Source organism: Pezoporus occidentalis, unplaced genomic scaffold (assembly GCF_034315485.1).
Source record: "Pezoporus occidentalis ecotype Australia unplaced genomic scaffold, CSIRO_AGI_Poc_V1 ctg20, whole genome shotgun sequence".
NCBI classification, from domain to species: Eukaryota; Metazoa; Chordata; class Aves; order Psittaciformes; family Psittacidae; genus Pezoporus; species Pezoporus occidentalis.
In genome coordinates this window covers 5,265,698-5,292,547 of record NW_026913856.1, presented here as the reverse complement: position 1 = coordinate 5,292,547, position 26,850 = coordinate 5,265,698, and the positions used below count along the sequence as shown (strand labels likewise).

The window sequence follows — 26,850 nt, the reverse complement described above, 5'->3', positions numbered from 1 at the left end:
ATAGCTAATTACTAGTTGAAATATACCAACCCTATCGAATTCCAGTGCAATGCTGCTGTTTGCAGTGGTAAATGTTTCCGTCTCAAGTTTGCAGTCTTCATGTCTCCAAGCACCACAAGCTGGTAATGTGCAAGGATTGCAGAAAGATCAAAACTTAATGGGAATACACTAAACAGTGGACTTCCACAAAAATGAAATTACTGCTTATTTCACTGTATTCCTCTAGGAGGAAATTTGATAAAAAATCTACCTATTTGTATGAATATCTTATTTCCAGTACTTGTTACAGGCTGTTGCCCTCAGTGAGCAAAACCTCTGCATTAACATCAACTCAAGATGAACGGAAACCTCTTACTGCCACCTATATGCCAAGAGCCTGCAATCTGTTTAAATTTCACAGCTATTTTTTTTTTTTCCTGGTTATTTAAGGAAAGGGCTCACCCTTCTGCTGAAAGACAAATATGGAAAACTGATTCAGAGAAGCAATAGTTTGGAAAAAATACAAGTTATTTTTAAAGATGTTCTTTAACATTTACAGTGGTTTAGATTAATACCAGTAATAAATGAATTGTATATTCCTCTGTGAATTGGTCTTAAGTTAGGGACTTAGAAAGCCTTCTGGAAATTGAGCAGTTTTCTCTTTAATTCTAAAATAGGTCCTAGGTCTGCGTAATAGAGAGATAAGCAGTGGTGAAAGCGGTGCATCAACCATACCTGGAGAGAAAGGCAGATAATTAGAGCTTAACCCAAAGAATATTTACCTTTCATAACTGTTCTAAAACTAAACCACAGCTTGAATATGTATGTACAAACTAGTAAGTCTAAGAACAAACTGGTATGTGTTTAGAAAGTTTTCAGACTGGTAATATTTTTATTCTACTAGATTTCTATGTATTTCTGAACAAACTGCAAAGGTTCTCCTGTACACAATACAGAAGCAGAATGTAAGATGACGAATATTTAAATGTGGATTTTTCCTCCATTTTATAGAATTAGAACACTTACTCGTTGCCGCCAGGGATTTCAATGATTCTAAGAGATGTGGACTAGAAAACTTCACCAGACATCTGAACGGTTCTTTTCGATGCAAAACATTCTGTTCAGGATAACTTTTAAACATCGTCTGAAGCTGTTAATACAAAATTTAACCAGGGAGTATAAGCCAGAAATATTTTACATATTATTACAATTAAATGATAAAAAAAAACCAAAGTTTTTGCATTTTTTACCTCATATTGTACATATTCAAGTTTCGGTAGGGGATCATTACCAAAAATCTGCTGATTCATTCTCCGTATTTTTTCTTTAGTTTTTCTGTTTTCGTAAACTAACCTTGAATCTGCAGGGGAAAAGAGTATGGAAGGTAAAAAACAGAAAGACAACTTTGTCAGCTGATACAATGCTGCTTTTCTCACCAGATTAGAGAAAATCTGAAAATAATTTTAACTAGCTTAGCAAAAAATGACAGTGATAAATTCTGTCTCCATCATTTATGTTTTCATTCCTAGCCAAAAGAAAAACCCAAACTAATGAATCTCATTTCATAAGCCAGCAGAAATAGCATTGAAACTACTGTTTAGTTTTAAATATACATACCACTCTCTGGTTCTACACTCTGTTCCTGTAGAGGTTCAGAATAAAAAGTCTGGATGTTCTAAACATAAAAAGGAAAAAAAAAAAGGTTTAGTTCATTTCCGCTTTTAGAGGCTGTAGCTGAAAAGATTTCCACGTTTTGCTTCATTCTGAAAGTGAGCATCTTTCCAATTCTTGACAGTAATTACAAGTCAGAAAGCCCAGCTTTAGTCTGAGACAAGAACACCCGTCCTGTGATACTTGTGAACATTTTCCACACCACCCAAGTCTTGGAAGGCAGACACAGGGACTGTGGGAATGAAGACTGGAGGAGAGGATCTGGTTCAAGACCATCTTAAGAATCCGAATGTGCACAAGTCCATGGGACCTGATGAAATCCATCCATGGGTCCTGAAGGAGCTGACGAATGAAGTTGCTAAGCCACTGTCCACCATATTTGAAAAATCATGGCAGTCAGGTGAAGTTCCTGACGACTGGAAAAAGGGAAATATAACCCCCATTTTCAAGAAGGGGAAAATGGATGACCCAGGGAACTACAGACCAGTCAGTCTCACCTCTGTGCCTGGCAACATCTTGGAGCAGATTCTCCTGGAAGGCATGCTAAGGCACATGAAAATCAACAAGGTGCTTGGTGACAGCCAGCATGGCTTCACTAAGGGGAAATCCTGCTTGACCAATTTGGTGGCCTTCTATGATGGGGCTACGGAACTGATGGACAGGGGTAGAGCAGTTGACGTCATCTACCTGGACTTGTGCAAAGCATTTGAGAATGTCCCGTATGACATCCTTATCTCTAAATTGGAGAGACATCCATCTGATAGGTGGACTACGTGGTGGATGAAGAACTGGCTGGATGGCCGCACACAAAGGGTTGTGGTCAATGGCTCAATGTCCGGCTGGAGACCAGTAACGAGTGGTGTCCCTCAGGGATCGGTGTTGGGACCGGCCTTGTTCAACATCTTTGTCGCTGACATGGACATGGGATTGAGTGCACCCTCAGCAAGTTTGCCGATGACACCGAGCTGTGTGGTTCGGTTGATACGCTGGAGGGAAGGAATGCCATCCAGAGGGAACTCGACACGCTTGTGAAGTGGGCTGATGCCAACCTCATGAAGTTTAACCATGCCAAGTGCAAGGTCCTACAGCTGGGTCAGAGCAATCCCAGGCACAGCTACAGGTTGGGGGCAGAGAAGAGATTCAGAGCAGCCCTGCAGAGAAGGACTTGGAGGTGTTGGTTGATGAGAAAATGAACATGAGCCGGCTACAGTGTGCGCTCACAGCCCAGAAAGCAACCGTATCCTGGGCTGCATCAAAAGGAGCGTGACCAGCAGGTCGAAGGAGGTGATCCTGCCCCTCTACTCTGCTCTTGTGAGACCTCACCTGGAGCATTGTGTGCAGTTCTGGTGTCCTCAACATAAAAAGGACATGGAACTGTTGGAACAAGTCCAGAGGAGGCCACGAGGGTGATCAGGGGACTGGAGCACCTCCCATATGAAGACAGGCTGAGAAAGTTGGGGCTGTTCAGCCTGGAGAAGAGAAGGCTGCATGGAGACCCCATAGCAGCCTTCCAGTACTTGAAGGGGGGGCTATAGGGTTGCTGGGAATGGACTCTTCATTAGGGACTGTAGTGACAGGACAAGGGGTAATGGGTGAAAACACAACAAGGGAAGTTTAGATTGGATATAAGGAAGAAGTTCTACTGTGAGGGTGGTGAGGCACTGAAATGGGTTGCCCAGGCAAGTTGTGAATGCTCCATCCCTGGTGGTGTTCAAGGCCAGGCTGGACAAAGCCTTGGGTGGCACAGTTTAGTGTGAGATGTCCCTGCTCATGGCAGGGGGATTGGAACTTGATGATCTTAAGGTCCTTTCCAACCCTAACTACTCTGTGATTCCACGAGCAAATTTTACATGGATGAGCAGGGTTAAGCGCCTATTCCAATAGGCTTCAACTTACTGCTCTTGGAAGCCTAGTTAAATGCCAAGAAATTCTAGGACTGGGTTGTTCATACAAATTTTAGATGTTTGACCATCAGGAATAACAACAATAAAGCATAGGTGGGATGCCAAGTAATTACATCCCTACTGTAATGTTACCTTAATAAAAAGGGCTTGTCCACCTCAGTAGTTCAATGTTATTTTAACTTGATGGCAGCTTGTAAAAGGTGAATTCCCCCCCTTGCTTAGGGTTGAGAAATAGGCCCGAAACAAAAAGTAAGATTTATCTTGGGATGTATTTGTAAAGTGACTCACCTGGTTATATCTTTTAAACACACAGTCTTTAAGGGAGTTTAAATAACGACCTTGAAGCTCCATTGAACAGATGTCATGGGAATAGGAAGCAGCAACCAGGGCCTTCAGATAAAAATTTAAATTGTTTTAACATCAGCCTTAATTATCACTATGTCTATAATACAAAAAGAAATAAAAAATACAGTGTTTCTGGACTTGGTGGTGGTTTTGTTACAAGGTAAGCAGCTGTGTGTAACTACCAAAATTCTCATGTCTGAAGAAGCGTTGAACAGACTGTTATTAAGCTTAGGTTAATATTTAAAAGCATTCACAGGATTAACAAGATAAGCCCCTAGAGCTTTATCAACCTGAAAAAACAAAGAAATAAATAATTACATTACTAGGATGGAAGTCTGCTAAACAAGGGAAAAAAAAAAACAAAAGTAAAAAAAAAAAAAGACTGCCAGTGCTGTTCACTCTACATTGACAGAAAATGTCTTTTAAAACTACTTAATAGCAGTCCCCAATGAGCTCATATATTCAATTCTTGAAGTAAACTGTTAAAGTAAACTGTTAATGTGATAGTCTTCAATTTCATGAAACAATTTAACTGAATGCTGTCTAACACTTGGTTAAGAAATTAGAACAATTCAAGGTCAGCAAAAATCCCATTAAAATGACTTTATTCATGATGCAGCATTCCAAAGGTTGCAAAGATTCATTTTTGCCCCATTTTTACCATGAGCTAAGGGAGGAAAAAAAAACCCCAACTATGTAAACGAGTAAATAATTACATTACGTGACAAATCTTTATGCATTCTCTTACAAGCTAACACAGTTACAGCTCTACTTTGACAGTGGTAAAGTCAGGGTCTACACAGTTTTATTTCATACCTGACAGAGCAGAGGGAAGTTGCTCCTATATTGCGAGAAAGAAATAAAGACATAAGGAGCGTGTGAATGGTATACAACATAGCTGGCTCTGTATTGGTTTGGCTCCCGACGCGGTGATCCCCAGGCAATCCTAATCCAGATTGCATTATCCTCATACTCTCTAAAGTTGATGGTCACCTAACACAGAAAGAAAAGCTTTGATTTACCAGTACAGTCAGGTACAGTCTGTAAAGATTTAACCCTGTATTCACACGACCCAATCATAATTTAGTACACCATTGCTTGAATAAGAAACAAATCACACTAGTGTGGTGAGGATTGTACTTAATCAAATTACCAAAGAACAATTACCTCACAAAACAGGGAGGAAAAAATACAGAACAAAAAAGAGCTATTTCAGACTCTTAATATGACTTTCCTTCCTGTTGATACACACTTTCTTCTGAAGGGAAAAAATAGAAATAGCTTATTATAAAAACCTTGATTTCTGTAGGGAAAATGACATCACAAGAAAAAGGTGTCTATTTAGATGGAGGGCTAATGGCAGTATTTTCATTATGTCTAATTCTTGAGAAACCAAACTTTTGATCAGCTTGTAATTTTTAGACCTGTATGTAATGTTTATCACTGCTTAAGAGTGCACAATCAGGAATTTGAATAAGATTCCCTTTCCTGTTTTTGTAGATTCACTCCTTGGTTACTTCTTACCTTGACTCAATCTCAGCGAGTTAAAAGAGTGGGAAAATATCCTTAAAATGCCCGATCAACTAACTCTCCCTTTGACTGAGATACATGTAGCCAAGCTTTTAGTCCAGCTAATTCATAAACTGCTCATATTACTGAACCAAAATAACTTCTCAAAGTTTTTGTGCATTTTAAATATTTAACGTTTAACATAAAATATTGCAAAACTTGATTGTACTACAGCTGTATGAACTGCTGCTTATATGTTACTCTGAATTGTATTTGTTGCCCTCTACTGGTGAGAGTGGGAATCCTTCGTGTGTCAAGCAGTGACACAGCAACTAGCCAGAGGCAATTTCTGTTACCTTACTTAAGTGAAGTTGGTGAGCTAAAGCAAGAAAACGCTTCTGCGCATTGCTTAGTAAAAAAGTGAAGTGATAGTATCTGCTTTCGACTCATTTCTGTAGTCTAGAAATTGCTCCTTGTTATTGACAGTGACCTTCCAGCCATTATAATGTAATTAAATGCCAGGGCCTAGTTCTCATAGCCATCAAAAATTATTTCAAAACAAGAACTAAAAAGAAACATATAACTGTGCTACAATTGTTGTTACTGGGTAATGGGACAAAGCAATATTAGCTCACCTAGGCAACATGTACACTCAGGGCAAAGATTTGATGGAAAACGTAAACGTGCCACCTTTCCCAAGGCCAGTCATATTTTAAAACAATTTTACATTTTATTTCACTCCAGCATAATTGTAGAGTTGCAGGAACTTTAGATAAAGATAAGAAACTACTGTCTATTTCACATGCAGTTCCTACCATTCCTAAATGATTAGTTCAATTAATTCTTGATGCAGACGAAGAAAAATACCCCCAAACCAACCCACAAAATACTTTGCTAAAGTTATGAAAACAATCTATTGACAATAGAGCTGTGTAACACATTTAGAATGAATTTATTCTTACCTTTCCCAAGGCTGAACGAAGTTTTCTTTTAAATTTCTTTTCGAAATCTCTTCTGTCAAAATACATCGTTTCTTTCTCTACTACACAAGAAAAAGGAAAAAAAGAAACAAGACTTGTGTTTACAAGAGCTAGGTCAGACATGTCTTTAGCTTTCCTGATATAAAATAAGCAGAAAAAGCTTAAGTTGCATAGCCTTATACAAAAATCTGTGTATTAAATTTGAGCCCCTGTATTGCTCTATAAAGTTTATTATATAATTAGTAGATCCTAACTTCTAATAATTGCTTGAGAATTTAATAGAATATATATTTAATATTTTTAGAATACATGTCAATTGAAAAATCCACGCTAGACTATAGTTAAATGTTGAAGATATCTACTGAAAAAACCCAGTGGACTATACTTGGGTTTAAAATGTATGGTATGGGGTAGCAGTGCAGTAAGTTGCCAAGAACTGTGAGATTACAGCACGGAAAGACATCTTACCTGTTGTGAGAAGCTTGTATACTTTCCATGTTCTCTTATGTGCATAGGCATGGGTGTCTAAGAAAAATGGGAATTGTTCAATAACATAGTGTATTACCAAATGGTAATTAAAGGAACAATAATTTTACAGTACTTATGACCAGGTTGTTAAAAAAAATAGTTCAGATAATGCAATATAATTTATTCAGCATTCTTAAAATTACTACGCATAGCAAATATAAATGCAAAATTTTTTTTATTAAACAAGATGGGGAGATCTGTTGTAATTCAGTTAAGTGACTAATAAAAGGTATCCCTGAGGTTCAGTGTTTAAAGAAAAATCTTACCTATAACTACCAAAACTCAGTCAAAACTCAAACTAAGAAGTATAGACTGATATGTGGCTTACCACAGTCTACATCTATTTATACCTCAGAAGAAGCAAATGTCCTTTTGTTGATTTTCAGTTTTAGATTTTATTATTCTTTCTAGAAAAGGTCAGATCCAGTAAGATACATCTAAAATGCGATCTGCAGCAAATTAATCTGTACCTCTCTGGGGCAATTGCTACACAATTAAGGGTGTTACCAACTTATTCAGAAAAAATACAAAGATGGTATTTTCAATCTTTTTTTTGTGTTTTTAACTTACAGATCATGTCTAGGACAGCTGCTTCCTTTATGCTTCCAGGTATTTCCTAGAAAGAAGAGTAATAGTCAACTGCAGGTCCAGAACATTCCATCATAATGTTTAGTAAGTGAAAATTCTCAGTACTGGAAATTCAAATGACACTGCACTGATGTCCTTGGCATGTACATTCTGCTCAAAGACACCACAGCCGGTCCCAATATGAACACAACATTCTCGAGAAATCAATAAAGAAAGCTATTTCATCAAGGTTCAAGTGTTCCTCTGCAGAGGCAGCAACAATGTTGCCCTTATGCTATAATGAACAAGCTCTTAGAAACTAAAAAGAGCAGGTCTTCATGACATGATACAACACTGATTAGTATTCCACTGTCTGGTATTCTAACATGATTTGTTTCTCCTTATGTAACCTTTACAGTTTCTTAAGAAACTTAACCACTTATTACAGGTCAGTGTCCGAAACAAATGCCATTTTAAAATATTACATTTGCTATCTTACAAGAACAAGTCAACAATTTCTTGCCTGCCATTTGAGCTCAACTCCACATGACTAACCTTTGCGTATGAAATTCAGAGCAAATGATACAAAAAGGTACAGAATGCAAGATAACAACAATAACTATATCTATCTAGGTTATGATTCTATATATGAAGACACATACAAAGATTCCTGGTACACCAAAATCAGGAGTAGGTAAGTCAGATAGAAGAAAGCTTTTTTTGCTCACAGGACACAGAACAGACATAACTCTGGCCAAACATGTTTCCAAAGTTCCTATAGAATACATATACTAGTGCTATTATTACCCATGCTAGATTTAAATTAGCTCTGTGTAATGACTTGATAGCAATCAGTGCCTTTATATTAGAATTTAGACACGTACTCATTTTTTAAAGGCTTACAACACAGAGCTTTTCTCTAGCTCGTGCAACTTGGAGCTCATAACATGTACTTCCCTATGCAGGAAGGTTAATCCTGCAGTCCTATCACAGACAAAACTGATGGCATCCCCAGCTCAGTTTTACATTTTTCATACTACAGACTGAAATTTGATGCTATGTCAAGACCAAACAAAATCATTTATTCATAAGAATTTGGTTCTGACAGTGCTTCAATGTGTGTCCTGTACGTTACTGAGAAGCAGCTGCCAGAGGAGAGGATTACCTCACACAGCTGAAAAATATCGTAAGCGATGCGCTTCTTTATCTGACCGAAGTTTATGGTTTGCAGCTGCTTCTCAGACAGAAAGCCCCATTCCTGTAGAATTGTCTTGATTTCTTTTCGTGGGATTTTTTGTACAGTTGCTCGGATATACTCGGCAACAGTTTCATCCATGACAAAGCCACCTGGAAAGCTGAAGCGTGAAAGGTGAGAACCAAGTCGGAGGCAGGCTCCCTCCCGTAGTTAAGATATACAAAGCTGTACCTAACACGACTAGCAGAACGTTGGCATCAGCCTTAGGCGCAGCACTACCAGCTTTCGGCAGACGCCAACAGCAAGTTAAACAGCTTCCTATAGTAACTTTTCCCCACGTCCTCAGACGTTTACCTCATTGATGCCTGGTGTGAGCTTCTGGAGGGGGATGGGGCGCTGGCACTCACCCGTTACTGCCCGTCCGGAATAGCTCAGGCAGCCCGCACAGACACGAAAGGACCGGCGTAACGGAGGGGAGCACCACGTACCGCGGCGGAGGCAGCGGCCGTACTTGAGGCAACCGGCCGCCGGGAGCCCGCCAATTGCCGGGCACCGCCCACTTTTCGAAGCTCCCAATCGGACTGCGCATGGTGACGGAGCGGACCAATAACAAGGCAGCTCATCCCCCGCCCCGCCCCGCTCCGCCCCGCTCCGCCCCGCGCCGGCGCTGTGAGGGCTGTTCTCCCGTCTGCCCGGTGCTGTGAGCTGGTTTCCGGTTGGGTCTGTCGCTGTCAGCCGTGCCTCGGCCTGGCGCTGGGCGGACGGCGCGTCTGTGGCGGTGCCTGGGTGCGCTCGTCCGCTGAGGACTGGAGTAAGTGTGAGGGTGGCTGAGAGGGAGGCTTTGGCCGGACCCGATCGGGCAGTGTTGTTCTTTTCGAGGCCTAAAGGAAAAGAGGAATGAGTATGTGGGGAAGCTCCATCCCCACTCACCTCCCCGCCGTCCACGCACCCGGCTGTGGGGAACCGTGACGTGCCCTGCTTCAGCTTGGGGCCGGCTTCTGGGACCCTCTGCTCCCGTCCTCCTTTAGGGCTCGAGCAGGGCTTTCAAGAGGGCCGTTCTAAGTGGGAACATGAGGCTGTATTGCAGCCGTCATAAGCTTGCTTTTCCCTCTGTGTGTGCATATCCCATCACAGTGAGAAACTACAGACTGAAGACAGTGAGGGCTCTTAAGCGGGCATCTCTGCTTCTGCCATAACTGTTGAGAACACTGTAGGTGCAGCAGCTCCTTTCACTTGATAGCAGAGCTGTGTTACGCTAGCAGTACACTGGCTTCTGCCAAAGTGCCATGTGCCTTCCTCCAGGGTCTGCTCAAGGAAGGAGACACTGGCTTTTCCAACTGGGGAGCATGATCCTTTTGATCTCTATGCAGATGGTTGTTGTACGAATACAACCTTAAATAACTGCCAGGAGGCAAAAATGGCTTACTGTACTTCCCTTGATCATTTATTTTAGCCAGAAATAGAACTTACTTGATATTCAAGTTGCCCTTCAGCTTGCTTTAGTCATAACACCTTCTTGACTTGCTTTGCAAAGTGTAAAATCAGGTATGATGTAGTTTTATGAGCTACAAGTAGCAGGTAAGCACTCATTCAGCTCCTGTAAGGGATGTTGAATTGTTGGCAGAAAGTGGTCATGTACAAAATTAAAATTGATATGAATCGTATTAAAGTTCTGGGTTTTGTTTTTTTAATTATTCTTTAGGTTCAGGGAAAGTAAATGCAATCTACTAATAGAAAACATTTTAAAGTGGGCATAATTTACCCCCTTTTGCATATCATTACTGTTTACAAGTCTTCATAACACACATACATTTATCTAAATTGTTTTCCATTGTCATATGTAATATTGAAAAACTACTGCACAGTTTTGTAGACTGATACTCAAGGGGTTATGAAAAATTTTTAAAAGATTTAGCTAAACTTGGTTTATTAAGGTGAATTTCTAAGTTTCTTGAAAGCGGTGGAAAGTTGAGGGTCTTTCTTGATGTGCCTAATCACAACCTTAAGGACAGCTGCATGCATTAATATCCTGGTCGGGGAGACATTATCCATGTTACTGAAAGCTAGAAGCAGAGTCTTTACTTTAGAGTTCCCTAGTTTTTTGAAATTGCGTTCCTCAGCTGTGACTTCTCATTTCACTGAAATGATCTGAGCATTCTAAGATGTTACTATCAAGAATATTTATAAACTGCATATGAAAGATAATTCTGCTGAAGTGATGTTACCTTTAGGTGACACCAACCAACTTAGGGGTGGAGCTGAATCCTTTTTTATGCCAAAACTTTGTATAATCCTACAGAAACCACTAATGATTTGAATAAACAAAGAGCTGTTTAGATCAAAAGTATTTTTCTCCAAAGCCAGACGGAACATACTATGTAAATAAGAGCTTAAAACTTCAAATACCTCGTGTTACTCAGGTTGGACAGTGAAGTGTGAAAGTAAATGTTACACATTGTTAGTAGAGTGGCTACTAATGTGGAGAGCTAGACGTGGTCTCCTTTGGGTGATGATGCTGCCACCTCCTGCTATTACTTGAGTGGTTGAAGCAAATGTGTGTGTTCTGTAATGATGTGCAAAGGAAGCTCTGATTTTGGGTGAGAAGCTTCGTTACTAGCAATGGACATGCTCTGATGCAATTTTTTGATCTTCAGGGTTAGTAAACAAAGATTTTCATTTTGGTTTAAGAAGTCATTTTTTTCCTAAGCAATATGTGAATTCATCTGATGGGTTTTTTTTTTGTTTTTTTTTTTTTTTTTTACCATGGACATTTGAAACTTAGGGAAAAAAAAACCCAAACCAGCAACCCAGAGTTTTATGGGCAGCTTTTAAAATGGGAAATTTAGCAAAACTTTGTTAAAAAATATTTTTTTTATTTTTTTTTTAAAGTCTCCTGTAATGCCATATGGAAAAAGCATCTTAGAAAAGCAGTTATCTATATTTAAACCTTTCTTTCATTGTTGTCCCCCAGACATGGAAATATTAAGCATGAGGTTGATCAGTGAGACTAAAGCAACCACTCGCCATCATCTTTACCAAGTCTTGGGAAACGGGAGAGGTGCCTGAGGACTGGAGGAAAGCAAATGTCACTCCAGTCTTCAAAAAGGGCAAGAAGGAGGACCCGGGTAACTATAGACCGGTCAGCCTCACCTCCATCCCTGGGAAAGTGATGGAACACCTTGTCCTTGGTGCCATCTTAAGGCATATCAAGGATAAGAGGGTTATGAGGGGCAGTCAACATGGCTTCACCAGGGGGAAATCATGTTTGACCAATCTCTTAGCCTTTTATGAGGAAATAACACGGTGGATGGATGATGGCAGAGCGGTGGATGTGGTCTACCTTGACTTCAGCAAAGCATTTGACACAGTCTCCCACAGCATCCTCACGGCTAAATTGAGGAAGTGTGGACTGGATGATCAGGTAGTGAGGTGGACTGCGAACTGGCTGAAGGAGAGAAGCCAGAGAGTTGTAGTCTATGGGGCTGAGTCTAGTTGGAGGCCTGTAACTAGTGGAGTGCCTCAAGGGTCAGTACTGGGACCGGTATTATTTAATATATTCATCAACGATTTAGATGAGGGAATTGAGTGTACTATCAGCAAGTTTGCTGATGACACTAAGCTGGGAGGAGTGGCTGACACGCCAGAAGGCTGTGCTGCCATCCAGCGAGACCTGGACAGGCTGGAGAGTTGGGCAGGGAGTAACTTGATGAAATATAACAAGGGAAAGCGTAGAGTCCTGCATCTGGGCAGGAACAACCCCGGGTTCCAGTATAGGTTGGGGAACGACCTGCTAGAGAGCAGTGTAGGGGAGAGGGACCTGGGGGTCCTAGTGGACGACAGGATGACCATGAGCCAACACTGTGCCCTTGTGGCTAAGAAGGCCAATGGCATCCTGGGGTGTATTAGAAGGGCGGTGGTTAGTAGGTCGAGAGAGGTCCTCCTTCCCCTCTACTCTGCCCTGGTGAGACCCCATCTGGAATATTGTGTCCAGTTCTGGGCCCCTCAGTTCAAGAAGGACGGGGAGCTGCTGGAGAGAGTCCAGCACAGGGCAACTAAGATGATTAAGGGAGTGGAGCATCTCCCTTATGAGGAAAGACTGAGGGAGCTGGTTCTCTGTAGTTTTTAGAAGACGAGACTGAGGGGTGACCTTATAAGTGTCTATAAATATATAAAGGGGGAGTGTCACGAGGATGGAGCCAGGCTCTACTCAGTGGCAAACAACGATAGGACAAGGGGTAATGGGTACAAACTGGAACACAAGAGGTTCCACTTAAACTGGAGAAGAAACTTCTTCTCAGTGAGGGTGACGGAACACTGGAACAGGCTGCCCAGGGAGGTTGTGGAGTCTCCTTCCCTGGAGACATTCAAAACCCGCCTGGACACATTCCTGTGTAACATTATCTAGGTGTTCCTGCTCCGGCAGGGGGATTGGACTAGATGATCTTTCGAGGTCCCTTCCAATCTCTAGCATACTGTGATACTGTGATACTGTAATGGAGTTCTTTATCCAGAATTTCTGTTAGTAGTTTTATCAGAGTAATACGTATTGCTTATTCCTAGTGTTTTGTTTGTTTGTTTTTTTTTTGGGGGGGGGGGTGTGTGTCACATCTCTTTCCCCCCAAGCTTTTTCATACTTAGGCTCTTTATGAGCTACCAAAATTCCATCCATGTGGACTTAAATTCTGGTAAGATGGCAACTGCTGTCTTCATTTTAGACTAGAACACTGTTGAAAAGAAATTAAGGAAACAATAGCTTATGCCATCTTGTTTTCATACATGTTTTTGTTACTCTTGAAACTCATTCATCTGTCAGAGTCAGTCCCCTCCAGCAAAAATATTTTAGCCTTTTCTGATCATTCATTGATCACCAATATGAAACTCCTAAACGTAAATATAATACTGAGCACTGATAACACTGTTCAGTCATGAACTTCAAAGTACTTAAGAGGCTTCAGTTAAACCTTCCATGACCACTGTAAGATCTTTTGTTACTTTACTCCTTTGGTGCCTACATGAACTGAGTGCCATATCTGGTGGCTGAAAGAGTTTAATATTGAATGCTATCTGAAACTTAATTTCAGGAGTACTGATCTAAGAACTAGTGTGACAGCACCTCTGATTTGTAGCATCTGTCCTGCAAGATGTGCCATTGGAAAAACTAATTTGAATTGTTAGAAGGCTCTTAATTGATGAAATGCACTGTCACCTGTCTATTTGTGGCATTGATAGCTTTCATGCACTCTATGTGAGAGTAATTCTGTAAATAATGGCAGTGATTACTAATCTTAGTTTAGAAATAGTAAATCTTTCATTGAAATGCTCCCTCTGACTTTCTGGCCTCTGCTGATGTGCATGCTACCTATTTCACTATGGCACTGGTCTTGTTTTCTCCTTCCGAGATAGCCAGCTCAGATGACAGTGTTAGAACAGCAGTTGGAGGCTTAATGATGGAGAGATTTAATAATCATCCGGGTTCATACACGTTAAAGTAATGCACAGTCCCTGAGCAGGTCACCCTCTCAAGGAAATGCTAACACTACTGCTATCAAAAAAATCCACTGATAAATTTAAAACACATTGACTTTGTGTGGCATGCAATCAAAAGCTGGTGGCAATAACACAGTAGGGTTCTTAATCACTTTCCTGTTACTATCGTGCTCCTGCTGTCATACTTCTAGAGGTTCATTTGCTAATTTGTTGGACAGAATGCTTAAGCAACTTGTACTTGTTTCCAACTTCATCTGTACTAAGAGTATATGTAGTGTAATATTAGACTCCCAGATAATAAGGGGGAGGATTGAAAGAATTTACTACATGTTTTTGCAGCACCATGTGGAACATATTCTCATGGGTGTCAAGAGGCTTTTAAATCTGTTTGGGTTTTTAAAATTTAGTTTGCTTGTGGGAATGTAACTCTTGTTAAGCTGAACACGATAGGAAACACTGGGTAAATTAGGGAACATACCTCCTCAAGCCAAATAGGCTACTTAAATACTCTAAGTATTTAAGTTAATTTATATTAATTAATTAATTAATATTAAGGAATAACAGTGTAGAGCAGAGCTGCCAGCACTGCAGCTCAGTATTGGGATTCTGCAACTGTAAAATCTGACCACTAGCTACATCTAGCTGGAATGTTAAACCAGTGGTGGCTGCTTAGTGTAATTTGTAGTGGTGTTTGCCTGATGTACTGTAGCTAGAAAGGTGATCTCCGGGGAGGGGGTGGGGAAGATAGTAAAAAATTGTTAAGTAAACAAAAGGCATCTTTTTAATTCAGTGGCCATATGGATAATACAAGTAGAATTTTGTCAGGATGAGTCCATTTGTTCTGGTATGAACTGGCATTTTCTTCTTCCCTCTCTGGTGATCTTCCACAACAAAAGTGTCATTTCAGCCACTTTTATACAATGCTTTCATCCGTTTCAACAGAAGATCTTCGAAATTAAAATTACTTGGGTTTTCGTTTTGTTCACATGCGAGGTAACATAAAAATGTACTTCTAGAATGAAGTTTGCTCAAACCCACGGAACCCTGCAGAGGACTGCAGAAAAGGGTTGTGGTTGACATGAATTTAGAACACGGTTTAGCAGTGCACCCTTGTGGCAACAAAGGCTAACGGCACACTGGGCTGTGTTAGAACTGTAGCCGGCAGGGAGTTACTATTATTCCTTCTCCTTGGTAGTCTTGAAGATACATCTGAAATACTTTGTTCACATTTTGGTCCCACAGTCTGACAGAAGTGGTAAAAAGCCGAGTCTAGCAAAGAGGAAACGAAGAGGCTCAGGAGGGTGGAAGAGCTGGCCTATGCAGCAAGGTTATGGGAGGTAGGCTTCTTTAGTGTTCAAATGAGAAGACTCAGGGCAAACCTAAATGCTGTCTTCCACAGCCTGAAGGTGTAGGGAGTTCATGCAGAAGGCAGATCCAGATGTTTTCCAGAGGAACATGGTGAAAGGGCAAGAGGGAACAGTGTGAAGCTGCAAGAAGGGACATTCCAGATGGGCATAACTTTTAACAAATCATTACTGTTTTGACTGAGTGATTAAGTGCTGTTTTTAAAAGCATCTTCAAAGCTTTGTGTCAGGATTTTCAAAAAGTTCATAGATAATTAAAAAGATGCCAGTTCTTAGAGTGCTGCAATGACATGCTATTGTGCTTCCTGTCCTGATCCACCCTTGCAGAAGGGAGAAAGAAAATTACCTAAGTTTAGCTTTTTTTCTTTTTTAAACTATAAAGAAGACAACTCAGGAAAGTGAAAAGGAAGCTCAAGAAAGATTAATGATACTAGGCAGTCCCTTAAAAATTGAAATCCCAAATGCATGCTTATGTTCATAATAGCAAGGAATGTAATCTTCCAGTTAACTGCTAACATTTGGGCTGTGTAGAAGAGCAGGCATGTGCTGGTTTTAATTACTTTAAACTGTGTAGTAGAAATCATACGTATTAAGCTGCGTCTTGATCTAAAATATATTTTGTTAAAATAGCTGTGTGACAATACTCTAAGCAGTTAACTCAGACTTTCTGGTTATACTTCATATTTTAATGTTGGCAGGTGGAAGTTTTCCTCAGACTCTTGTCTTTGTGCTACTAAAATTATCCCTCACTAAAGATGCATCCAGACCTGTCTCCTCATCTGCACACTGAGGAATGTAACCTAGTTATCAGTCTGCTCAAGAAGTGTCATAAGGAGGTAAGGAGTTTTAAGCAGAGCGAAGAGTGGGTGGGTTGGGGAAATGAGTGTCAGATAAATTAGTGAGAATATTATATGATCATAGACAGAAAAACCTCCTCTAGGCAGAACAGCCATGAAGTATAGCTAGTATGTTTTCACTGACAACTGTGTGTAAAATTTTGGTAGTGATTTCTGTGGGAAATAAAACATGCCTTAAAATTCCCTGTGCTACAGCTTGACAAGTCTATCTTAAGAAATGAAATCACTTCTGCACCTTTCAGTTCTCTGTGCCTCTCAGAAAACAATAATACACCAACTTGAAATGGCCTCATTTTGTATGCTGCAATATTTCCGTATTTCAGCTGTCCACTGGGCAGATGCTTCAATCTGTTTATAAGCAGATACATTAATGGGGATCTGGACATGCAGCAATGCCTTATATTCAGTGCTTGGAGAGCTAAATGAGAATTACTGTTTGACTTACATCTTCGTAATAAGCACCTACCCAAGGATGTAAAATGCCAAATTGTCTTCAGGCTTCTCAAGGCTCCTTATTGCTTCAAGAAGACAAAGATGGAATCTTCATTTCACTTATTTAAAAGCCTTTTTTCTAATTTGCTCTGTAGTAAACCTCTAGATGTAGCAAAGCCAGCTGTATTAAGTGTATGAGTTAACTTTTCCTCTGAGTTCTAAAATTTCAATTTGCCTGAAAATGGTTTACGTAATTTGAGAGACTGCACAGACTATCTTTTTTCCTCTTTTTGTTTTTTTTTTTGCATTAACTACTGTAGATTAAAAGGATTGCCAACTAAAATGACTATCAGTTACAAGGAAACTAAAACCTCTATAGGGAATATAAAATTAAAATATTGTCATTAATTTTTCATAATTGTGAAACAAACCCAATCAGGAAAGAAAATACACTCAGATTTGTCTTGCTTTTTGGTACATACATAGCTGGCCTTGCTATGTTTTGACTAGAAAATCTAGAAATATTCATATACTAATGATGACTGTTGTTTGTTTGTTTTTTAACAAGGAATGCTAATATGCAAGTATAGGTGTTTTATATAATGTAGCTTATTAGTCTGCCTTGAGTTTGACAGGGCACTAGAACTAAATGGTGTATCTGAATTCCTTGGCAGCAAGTGATTCAAAGGCATCTACTGCTAATTTAACTTCTGAAGTCAAATTGCTGGACTAGGACCAGCAATAACAGAGTCATACGCAGGATTGTATTCTTTTGGTCTTGTTTGAGGTTAATCTTTACATGAAGAGGAATTACATTTGTCAGTCTTATGCTCAACTATAAGAGGGTCTTTGTGCTAGCAGTCTCAGAACAGAAAGAGTGAAAATGGCTTCTTTCACACTCACTAGAAAGGAAGCGATACCTTTTTGTTTAAAATTCAAGGGGAATGTACTGAAATATTCTTTTAAAATTGAAGTCACTGAAATCTGAAGTCAGTGAACGTAATTAGTTCAGTGACTGCAACCTATTCTGTTATAATGCCAGCATGTCCTAAAAAGTTTCATCTGCAATTTAAATTAATATTCCTGAGAGACAAAAAGCTTTATTATTTTAATTGGGTGTCCTGTGTGTGCATTTTCATAACAGTCAGTTTGATTTATTTCTAATCTAGAACCTGCCCATTATATCAAGTTTTGCATCTACTGAGGACAGGTTGATGGGATTCCTATTTGATGTCCTTATTTTGATTTCTTTGTTTGGTTTAATAATTCTCTCTTGTATGAAGTGCATGCTTTAAAGAGACTTATTTGTATAGGTGGATAGTGAAAGAAATACTTATTGTCTTGCAATCATATCACTGTATTGGCATAATAATTATTTTTGAGAAACTTATTCTTTTTTCCTTGTAATCTCAGCCAAAAAGTTGACAGTTTAGGAATATGGCTAAATAAGCATAGAATCATAGAATGGTTTGGGTTGGAAAGGACCTTATGATCATCTAGTTCCACCCACCCTGCCATAAGCAGGAATACCTTACACTAGACCAGGTTACTCCAAGCCCCATCCAACCAGGCCTTGAACACTGCCAGGGATGGAGCATTCACAACTTACTTGGGCAACCTGTACCAGTGCCTCACCACCCTCACAGTAAAGAACTTCTTCCTTGTAGCTCACCTCAACACCCCCAAGTCCTTCTTTGCAGGGCTGCTCTGAATCACTTCTCCGCTCAACCTGTAGCTGTGCCTGGACTTGCTTTGACCCAGGGTCAGGACCTTGCACTTGGCATGGTTAAACTTCATGAGGTTGGCATCAGCCCACCTCACAAGCGTGTCAAGGTCCCTCTGCATGGCATTCCTTCCCTCCAGGGTATCAACCAAACCACACAGCTTGGTGTCATTGGCAAACTTGCTGAGGGCACACTCAATCCCACTGTCCATGTCAGTGACAAAGATGTTGAACAAGACCAGTCCCAACCCCGATCCCTGAGGGACACCACTCGTTACTGGTCTCCAGCTGGACATTGAGCCATTGACCACAACTCTTTGTGTGCGGCCATCCAGCCAGTTCTTTATCCACCGAGTGGTCCATCCATCAAATTGATGTCTCACCAATTTAGAGACAAGGATGTCATGCGGGACAAGTCGCTTTGCACAAGTCCAGGTAGATGATGTCAACTGCTCTACCCCATCTATCAGTTCTGTAGCCCCACTGGGGCTCCATTCTGAAGGCCACCAAATTGGTCTGGCAGGATTTCCCCTTAGTGAAGCCATGCTGGCTGTCACAAACCACCTCGCTGTTTTTCATGTGCATTAGCTTGCTTTTCAAGAGAATGCTCCAAGATTTTGCCAGGCACAGAGGTGATACTGGCTGGTCTGTAGTTCCCTGGTCTGTAGTCCACCGAGTAGTCCACCTATCAAATTGATGTCTCTCCAATTTAGAGGCAAGGATGTTGTGTGGGACAGTGTTGAATGCTTTGCACAAGTCCAGGTAGATGATATCAGCTGCTCTGCCCCTGTCCATCAGTTCTGTAGCCCCATCATAGAAGGTCACCAAATTGGTCAGGCAGGATTTAATGGGTTCAAACTTCAAGAGGGGAAGTTTAGATTGGATATAAGGAGGAAGTTCTTTACTTCTAAGGGTGGTGAGGCACTGGAATGGGTTGCCCAGGGAGGTTGTGAATGCTCCATCCCTGGCAGTGTTCAAGGCCAGGTTGGAAGAAGCCTTGGGTGGCATGGTTTAGTGTGAGGTGTCCCTGCCCATGGCAGGGGGGTTGGAACTGGATGATCTTAAGGTCCTTTCCAACCGTAACTATTCTATGATTTCCCCTTAGTGAAGCCATGCTGGCTGACACCAACCATCTTGTTGTTTTTCATGTTCCTTAGCATGCCTTCCAGGAGAATCTGCTCCAAGATTTTGCCATGCACAGAGGTGAGACTGACTGGTCTGTAGTTCCCTAGGTCATCCATTTTCCCCTTCTTGAAAATGGGGGTTATATTTCCCTTTTTCCAGTCATTGGGATCTTACTCAGAACTGACTTCCTATTTATATATCCCATCTGTAGGTATGTCAGGTGGACAGAGCAAACCTTCCCCCAGGGTGGAGAGTAATCTGGCAGCAATACTGGAAAGGGCAGTGAAAGCTCTCAATGAACAGAAGCGATACTACAGAGATCCCCATTATCATAACCTTTGGCTCAAGTTTGTGAGTGAAGTTGGAAACTTCACCTGACCGCCATGATTTTTCAAATATGATGGCCAGTGGCTTAGCAACTTCATTCGCCAGCTCCTTCAGGACCCACGGATGGATTTCATCAGGTCCCATGGACTTGTGTACGTTCAGGTTCCTAAGATGGTCTCGAACCTGATTCTCTCCTACAGTGGATCTATGGTCTTCATTCTCGTAGTGTCTGCATCTGCCTTCCAGGACTTGGGTGGTGTGGTCAGAGCATTTGCCAGTGAAGACTGAGGCAAAGAAGTCATTGAGAACCTCAGGCTTCTCCAAATCTAGGATAGGCAGTTCTCCGTTTTCCTTGTGGAGAGAACCCACGTTATTCCTAGTCTGTCTTTTGTTTGCTACATACCTATAGAAGCCTTTCCTGTTATCTGTGACATCCCTGGCCAGACTCAATTCTAACTGAGCTTTTCTGACCTGGTCCCTAGCTTCTCAGACAATGTCCCTATATTCTTCCCAGGCTGCCTGTCCTCCCTTCCACCTTCTATAAGCTTTTTTCCTTCTGAGTTTTCTTAGCAGTTCCTTATCTATCCATGGAGGCCTCCTGGCCCTCCTGCTGCATTCCCTTCTACTCAGGATGCAACAGTCCTGAGGTTGGAGCAGGTGATCCTTGAACATCAACCAACAGTCTTAGGCCCCCTTGCCTCTAGGGCTTTATCTCATGGAACTTTATCCAGCAGGTTCTCTGCTCTCTCGAAGTCCAGGGCAGTGAACTTGCTGCATGCCCTTCTCACAGTCCTGAGGATCTCAAACTCCAAAACACAGATTCCAAAACATATATTCCAGAACATATATTCCACTCACTGTATGCACTAATAAGAGAGGAGTTAATTTGAAATACAGACATTCACCTTAAAATGTAATGTGCAGGTAGGGCAACAGAATACAAAATGAAATCTATATTAGATAAAATGAAAATGCTGTAAAAGCAAGATCAGCTTGCAGTAAAGCAACCATTTATCACACGCAACTGCTTCAGAGTGTCATCTGATGCCATTTATACAGCAGAGAGGTATAAACAAGCTAATTATAGCACTGCTACAGTTAAGTGTTTGTCATAATCTTTACTAACCAGATCCTACTTTCAATCGTGTTCTATTTGATGAAATCTTGTCCACTGTTTGAATTCTTAAGAGTGTTCCTGTATTGCTTGTGTAAATCCATCTAGATGTGCATATGTTTCCCTCCTAAATACCGAAGCAACTTCATTCTCATCTGTTTTGTTCTTCATGGCCTTTCCTCCCACTCCCCCAGATTCATTAGCTCTCTAAAAGATTGGCTGATTCTCTATTGATTGTGTAGCTGCAAATACCTACTAAAACCTCCACTCCGTCAGGTCTTCTGAATTGCTTGGATGAATGGCTCTGCTACCAGATTCTGCTATGACACACTGTGGCATGGTAGCAAGCATCACTCTGAGAAAGTATTCCTTTTGGAAGACTGCATTCTGAGGGTGATTTGATGGCTGGTAATACAAAATTGCTCCAGGAAATCCTGGCGAAGAGGACAGATTTTTATGGTGGATATCAAGTTAGGGTGGAATATCTTCATGAGGATATGCCTGCAGTTTTTCAGAAACTAAGTAACACTTAAGTATGCATAAGGCCTACAGTTGAACTGTGTCAGAAAGATGGTCAATGCATCTTATTTATTAACCTTAAGATTTGGAGAAATTTAATCCCCCATTTTTAATACTAGTTTTAACATTTCAGTCATTTAAGCCTAGTACCTGCATCTTCTGGACCAACACTACATTCTCTGTGTGGTTGGGATGATGGAGCATCAAGTCCCTTGCTTCTTTAGGTCATGAAGAAATAATGAAAACTAAAGCACAGAGGACACTGCCTCCAGGATGCCTGTAGATACAGATGTTTCTGTATCACAGACTGGAGTTCAGAATATTTCTTTTTTATATTACTCAAGTTAGTGTGAGCAAAAGTTCTAAGACTGATTCCTAGATCAATAAAATGTATGTTCAACATTTAGGCTTCCTAGCTTCAGCTTAGGTATCCTGTTTTAGTCTGATTGTACAGCATGGTACCTTCAACTTTCAGCAGTGTGGGGGTGACTCACATGAGGTTCAGGAGTACCTCCAACTTCTAGTTACTGAAGTGACAAAGCATCACTTTTTACAAAAGGAGAAAATGTGATTTCTAAGAAATTTAGAGCTTCAGAGCTCTAAACTCTTCATTTACATTTCATCTCTTCATTTACATTGAATTGTAAATGTTTGGGTCTTTTTTTTCTCTCCCTAACTTACCAGCACAACATTTTGAAATTTTTTGGCCACTGCAATGATATCGACCGTGAGATGCGGAAGTGCTTAAAGAAAGAGGTAAGAAACACATCTACCAGTTAAATGCTTAATAAAAAACCAAAATCCATGGTGTAGACGTAGAGTTGATTTTTACTAAGTAGTACAATCAATAAATGTAAGCGCATACTGGAGTGGGCATCAGAGACTAAATTTAAACTGTCTCTGATAAATTTGTCAGGTAAAATCTGGCTTTAACAAATGGCATGGTCTGGTTTTGCATATGCAAAAATAGGCAAACACGCATTTTAACTGGCACTTTACAGGCTGCTTCTGAATTTTATTTTTTTAGTAGTAGTATTTGCACAGAACAGAATATAAAGCAATAGTGGTCCCTTCTGCATAAATAACACTTGTTACTGAAGTCAGTTATACTGACTGAAACTACCTGATGAGTTGCTGAGTTGGGCTCTAAATGAAAATATTGCTGCTTAATACCTACTTATTGCTGTACTACGTCTACAGATACAAAGGAATGGAAGACTTTATGAGTTTAAGCAGATTCACTGGCTAATGGGCACATTTTCAGAAGATTATCAACTGGTTTTTGTATTCATGGTTGTCCTGCCTACGTGACAAAACACATAAATTAACTTTTCACACACCTTTTAACTTCAAATTGTAACTTCAACTGATTTTGACATAAATTTCACAATTGTATCTAAAAAGGGAAACTTCAAGTACATGACAGCCAGAACAGTTTGGGCCCCTCTTTTCCCTCTGTCAGTCTACAGGACTTATTTGGCACAAGCAGATGAAATTACCTTTTTATTTCCCCTGTAGTACAGATCTGGAAAATAAGTTTCTTTCCATGTAATCTTATTTTTCATTGTTCCATTGAAGTCTTCACATTAAAAGGAGTTCTTGATGTCGCCTATATTTGTCTATCTTCTTAAAATATAAATTGATTTGCAATTAGTAGGAAGTGCCTGAAAGGCTGTTTATAAGTTTAGAATAGGTACAGCTGTAGCTTTTAAATATGCATTGTTCTCATTCTATGTAAAAAACATGGATGGGTTATTAAAAAATTAAGTATTGGCATGGGAAAAAGTTAACCATTGTTTTAATGTTAAGTAATGTTTCAAGCCATTATTTCAGTTAAAAACCAATCAATATAATGGGTGAAAAATTGCAAATCATTTCCAGAGTTAATCTCCTTAGTAGTTTATTACATTATATAGAGTGTACTGAGTGTATTTGTGGGTTACTTGGGCTTTATTCTTGATACCAGTTATTAAAAAGTTGAACAAATGCGTACTTAAGGTCAAGAATTACTTGCTTCTCATGAAATGTATCTATCAGATCATGTATTGATTTTTAATTCTTCATTTCTTTTAGCCATGGAAAAGTCTCCTTTTTGGATGTAGTGAAAGAAAGTTGGGCTTTCAGTCTTCAGGCTTTTGTTAGTGCAGGGGCATACTTGAAATAATGGTTGTCTTAAATATGTATCTAAACTGCAAAGGCTCTGATTCCATTTTACACTGGAGTCCTGTCTCTGTTGTGTTTCTTTTTCAAACCGTAAAATGAGCCCCTGAAATGTCCTACCCTCATTCAACCCAAATATGTCTTTCTTCTTTTCATCTTGGTATAATACTTTATCTGTGCATATAACTAATGACCAGGATCAAAAACAAACCAAGTCTGTGAAGACAGATTCATGTTTCAGAAGGCAGACGAGCTAATCCGTACCTTTTAAAAGCGAAAGAGGCTGACCAGTGTTCTGGAATAGCAGCAATATAACTTTTTTTCCTAGTTCATGTGTGAAATGTAGCTGTCATACATAAAATGGCTGTCTAAGTTCCTCCATAAGATTAAGTGAATCTTCTTTATTGGAGCGTTCTAATACTCTTTAGTTTAATAATCTTAGAGACATGTTTTTTAATCAAATAAACGTTGATTTCAAAATGAAAATGAACCGATATATAGATATCAGTAAGAACTGCATTTCTAGTCCATCAGTCAAAGATATTGTTTCTGTTCTTGAGTAATAAACTCTCTACACTTTTAAATTGGACTTGTCTGCTTAATGATAACAGCTGATCTATTAATTTCCTTGTCTGTCTTCCAGTATGAAGAGAACAGGGCCAGGAACCAGGCGAAGCGACGGAGTATAATTAATGCTCGGAAAAACCTGGAGAAGTGAGTGGTTCTGTAGCTGGACAGCTGCACCTCAACAGGGATGCTCAGTTGGAAGTTGACAGAATACTTCCTTCCCATCACCAATGCTCAGCCTGCAGTTTGTGAAAAAATAAGCACACCTGATACGTAGTCATTCCCAGCAAGGCAAACAATGTGGAAAAAATAAATATAACAAAAGATTTCTTGCAGCCTAATTTTTGATCTCGAGAGGAAAATGTGGCAAGTCTTTGTTGTGGCACAGTTTTGTTACAATCGTTAAGTAAGGAGCAATTGGTGTGTGTGGAGTATTTATGTATTCAGTGCTGCTATATTCCCTACATTGTGCTGAGTTGCATTTATTTCTTTGTGTTTAGCAGTTTCTTTTCCATATCTTATTTTTTGGTTTGTTTTTTTTTTTTTCCCTTGCAAAACACTGGATTACTTTTTTCATCATTCTTTTTAGTGTTGTGATAACACTTCTTAAATGAATTAGTAAAAAGACATTTTAAACAGATGTGGCTTGAAATTGCAAATTGCCTATCAAGTAATAATTGGAGTTTTAGTATTTTTATTTGAGTTCAAATGATGAAACTACTGTCTTCCACTGAGAAGACTAAAAATCCTTCCTGCCAACCATATGTACATTGTATGCTGTTGTAAGACAATTTATTCATCATACCCAAAGCCAGCAACTTTAGAAATTAAAAATGGAACATTTCCAGGGATTTACAAAGCTTTGCCTTGATTTTTGTTAAGTACAATCAATGTGTGCTGAGTGATTTTTGAAGAGGAGTGCTGCCAAAAATATAAACTGAATAGTTCTTCCACATACTGTGGTACAAAGGTGAATTCCTTTGCCATTGAAGGAAAACTCACACTGAAGTGAAAGGAAGTGTATCTTGCCTTTTAGCTGGACAAGTCAACAAGTACTGTGTTAACCAAGGTGCCTCATTAGCTTACAAGAGCTGTTTATTTCCCATCAAACTACAGAAAGTCCTCAACAAGTCTCTGAATTCTGAAGATTTGGTATTAAAACATATGCTGGGTTGTGCAGCAATGGAGCCACTTCTCTGGGTGTCTGCTGGGTTCACCTTATTTTTAAATTACTTTTCTGTTCCACCTAGCAGCAAAAGAGTGTTTAAAAGAAAAAAAAAAACCAACAAATTTTATGGAGCCAAATATACCAAGTGCCTTGAAACCTCTTGGAAAAAAAAGGTGCCTATTGTACAATGAATTCTATGGTTTGTTGCAAGAAGCATTGTTGACACTGTCTTGAAATTAGTACTTACAGCTCTTTTTGGAAGAAAGATGTATTTTGTGACCTATTTTGAGAGATTAATTAGAATAATTTTACTTATTTTTTCAATACCCGGATGAAAGCAGTTAAATTGGTAAAACTTAACCACAAATATTAGTGAAAGCTCTTTAAGAAAAACTGAAGCAGTTGTTTTTGCATCTTTTCATGTGCTGCTTTCTTAGAACAAGTAAATAATGCATTATTTGAATTAAATACTTTAGTGGCTGGAAGTGGAGCAGTCTTTGTATTGGTAGTCTTCAAAATACTTTTGAAGTGTATTTGATAGTGAAGTTCCCTAGCTGGGAACTCTATATCCTCAATCCTTCTTCCATTTGGATGACAAAATCTGTTTCAGGCAAGCTGTTAAATAGGATTTAGTTGTGCTTGTAATCTTTAAGTAAATAAATAAATGGAGAATTGTCCTAGAGGTTGGGTTGAAAAGCTGATACCTGAGTGCAGAAGCACTGAAGATTTTCTTTCTTTCATCAGCTTCTGTGAGTCCAGGTCTTTCACTAGAATAGGGACAAAATAAGTATTCAAGAGCCACTTAACACAGCTCATTAGTCAGAATCATGTTTTCAGAGTTCAATGCACTTAATGAATGAAAGCGCAAATGGCATGTAGAATTTCTATTGCTACTTTGCACTATGTTTAGCAATAAACCTATTTTACAGATGAACTCTGTTTACCTAGTGAAAGTATTACCATGTTCATCCTCCTGCTTCTTTGCTAATTGCCTACTAGTAGTGTAGTATGAGATTGCTCATTGATTCCTGGGCTTTTGTTCCTTTTCTTTTTGAGAGGGGGAGTTATGTTGCTAATTTGATCTTGAAGCTGAGACACAGTAGTGTAATAATGGTTACAATTTACTTGACAGAGAACGAAGATAAGGGTGAAATGCTAAATGCAGTTTATGTTGTCCTAAAGTAAGCTGAGTGATGAGTAGGGGATGTGTTGGATGAAGTAAACCTTCTCTGTAATGACTTTGAAGCCACTTTATTGTAATGTCATTTGAGTATAGAAGCATTTTACCCATTGTGCCTTCTGAAAGAGCAAGTTTGAGAGAGAAGAAAA

The 26,850-nt window shown here is 39.7% G+C and overlaps 2 protein-coding genes across 3 annotated transcripts; one reads left to right on the top strand and one right to left on the bottom strand.

The window, feature by feature from the left end:
- Window positions 1-517: 517 nt before the first annotated feature.
- Window positions 518-9,105, bottom strand: CENPN (centromere protein N). Its single transcript, XM_062618299.1, has 11 exons — window positions 9,033-9,105; window positions 8,649-8,838; window positions 7,487-7,532; window positions 6,857-6,913; window positions 6,371-6,450; window positions 4,716-4,892; window positions 3,843-3,944; window positions 1,597-1,654; window positions 1,230-1,339; window positions 1,006-1,129; window positions 518-714 (listed from the first exon to the last, which is right to left on the bottom strand). The coding sequence occupies exons 1-11, from the start codon at window positions 9,035-9,037 to the stop codon at window positions 599-601; spliced, it is 1,065 nt and encodes a 354-aa protein (XP_062474283.1). The 5' UTR covers window positions 9,038-9,105; the 3' UTR covers window positions 518-598.
- A 281-nt stretch (window positions 9,106-9,386) lies between these two features.
- CMC2 (C-X9-C motif containing 2) lies at window positions 9,387-24,694 on the top strand. 2 transcript variants are annotated; one of them, XM_062618297.1, is made up of 5 exons: window positions 10,201-10,223; window positions 13,317-13,363; window positions 16,228-16,365; window positions 22,311-22,382; window positions 24,430-24,694. In XM_062618297.1, the coding sequence occupies exons 3-5, from the start codon at window positions 16,285-16,287 to the stop codon at window positions 24,502-24,504; spliced, it is 228 nt and encodes a 75-aa protein (XP_062474281.1). In that variant the 5' UTR covers window positions 10,201-10,223; window positions 13,317-13,363; window positions 16,228-16,284; the 3' UTR covers window positions 24,505-24,694. The 2 variants fall into 2 exon arrangements, with proteins under 2 accessions (XP_062474282.1, XP_062474281.1); XM_062618298.1 differs by lacking the exons at window positions 10,201-10,223; window positions 13,317-13,363 and adding an exon at window positions 9,387-9,489.
- The last annotated feature ends 2,156 nt before the right edge of the window (window positions 24,695-26,850 follow it).

Coding starts and splice junctions, on each gene's coding strand:
- CENPN (XM_062618299.1), bottom strand. Junction 6,914..7,486: donor AGCTGTCCTAGACATGATCT/GTAAGTTAAAAA, acceptor CATTTTTCTTAG/ACACCCATGCCTATGCACAT. Junction 1,340..1,596: donor GAGTGTAGAACCAGAGAGTG/GTATGTATATTT, acceptor TTTCCCCTGCAG/ATTCAAGGTTAGTTTACGAA.
- CMC2 (XM_062618298.1), top strand. CDS start 16,285: ATGCATCCAGACCTGTCTCCTCATCTGCACACTGAGGAATGTAACCTA. Junction 16,366..22,310: donor TCAAGAAGTGTCATAAGGAG/GTAAGGAGTTTT, acceptor CTAACTTACCAG/CACAACATTTTGAAATTTTT. Junction 22,383..24,429: donor GGAAGTGCTTAAAGAAAGAG/GTAAGAAACACA, acceptor TCTGTCTTCCAG/TATGAAGAGAACAGGGCCAG.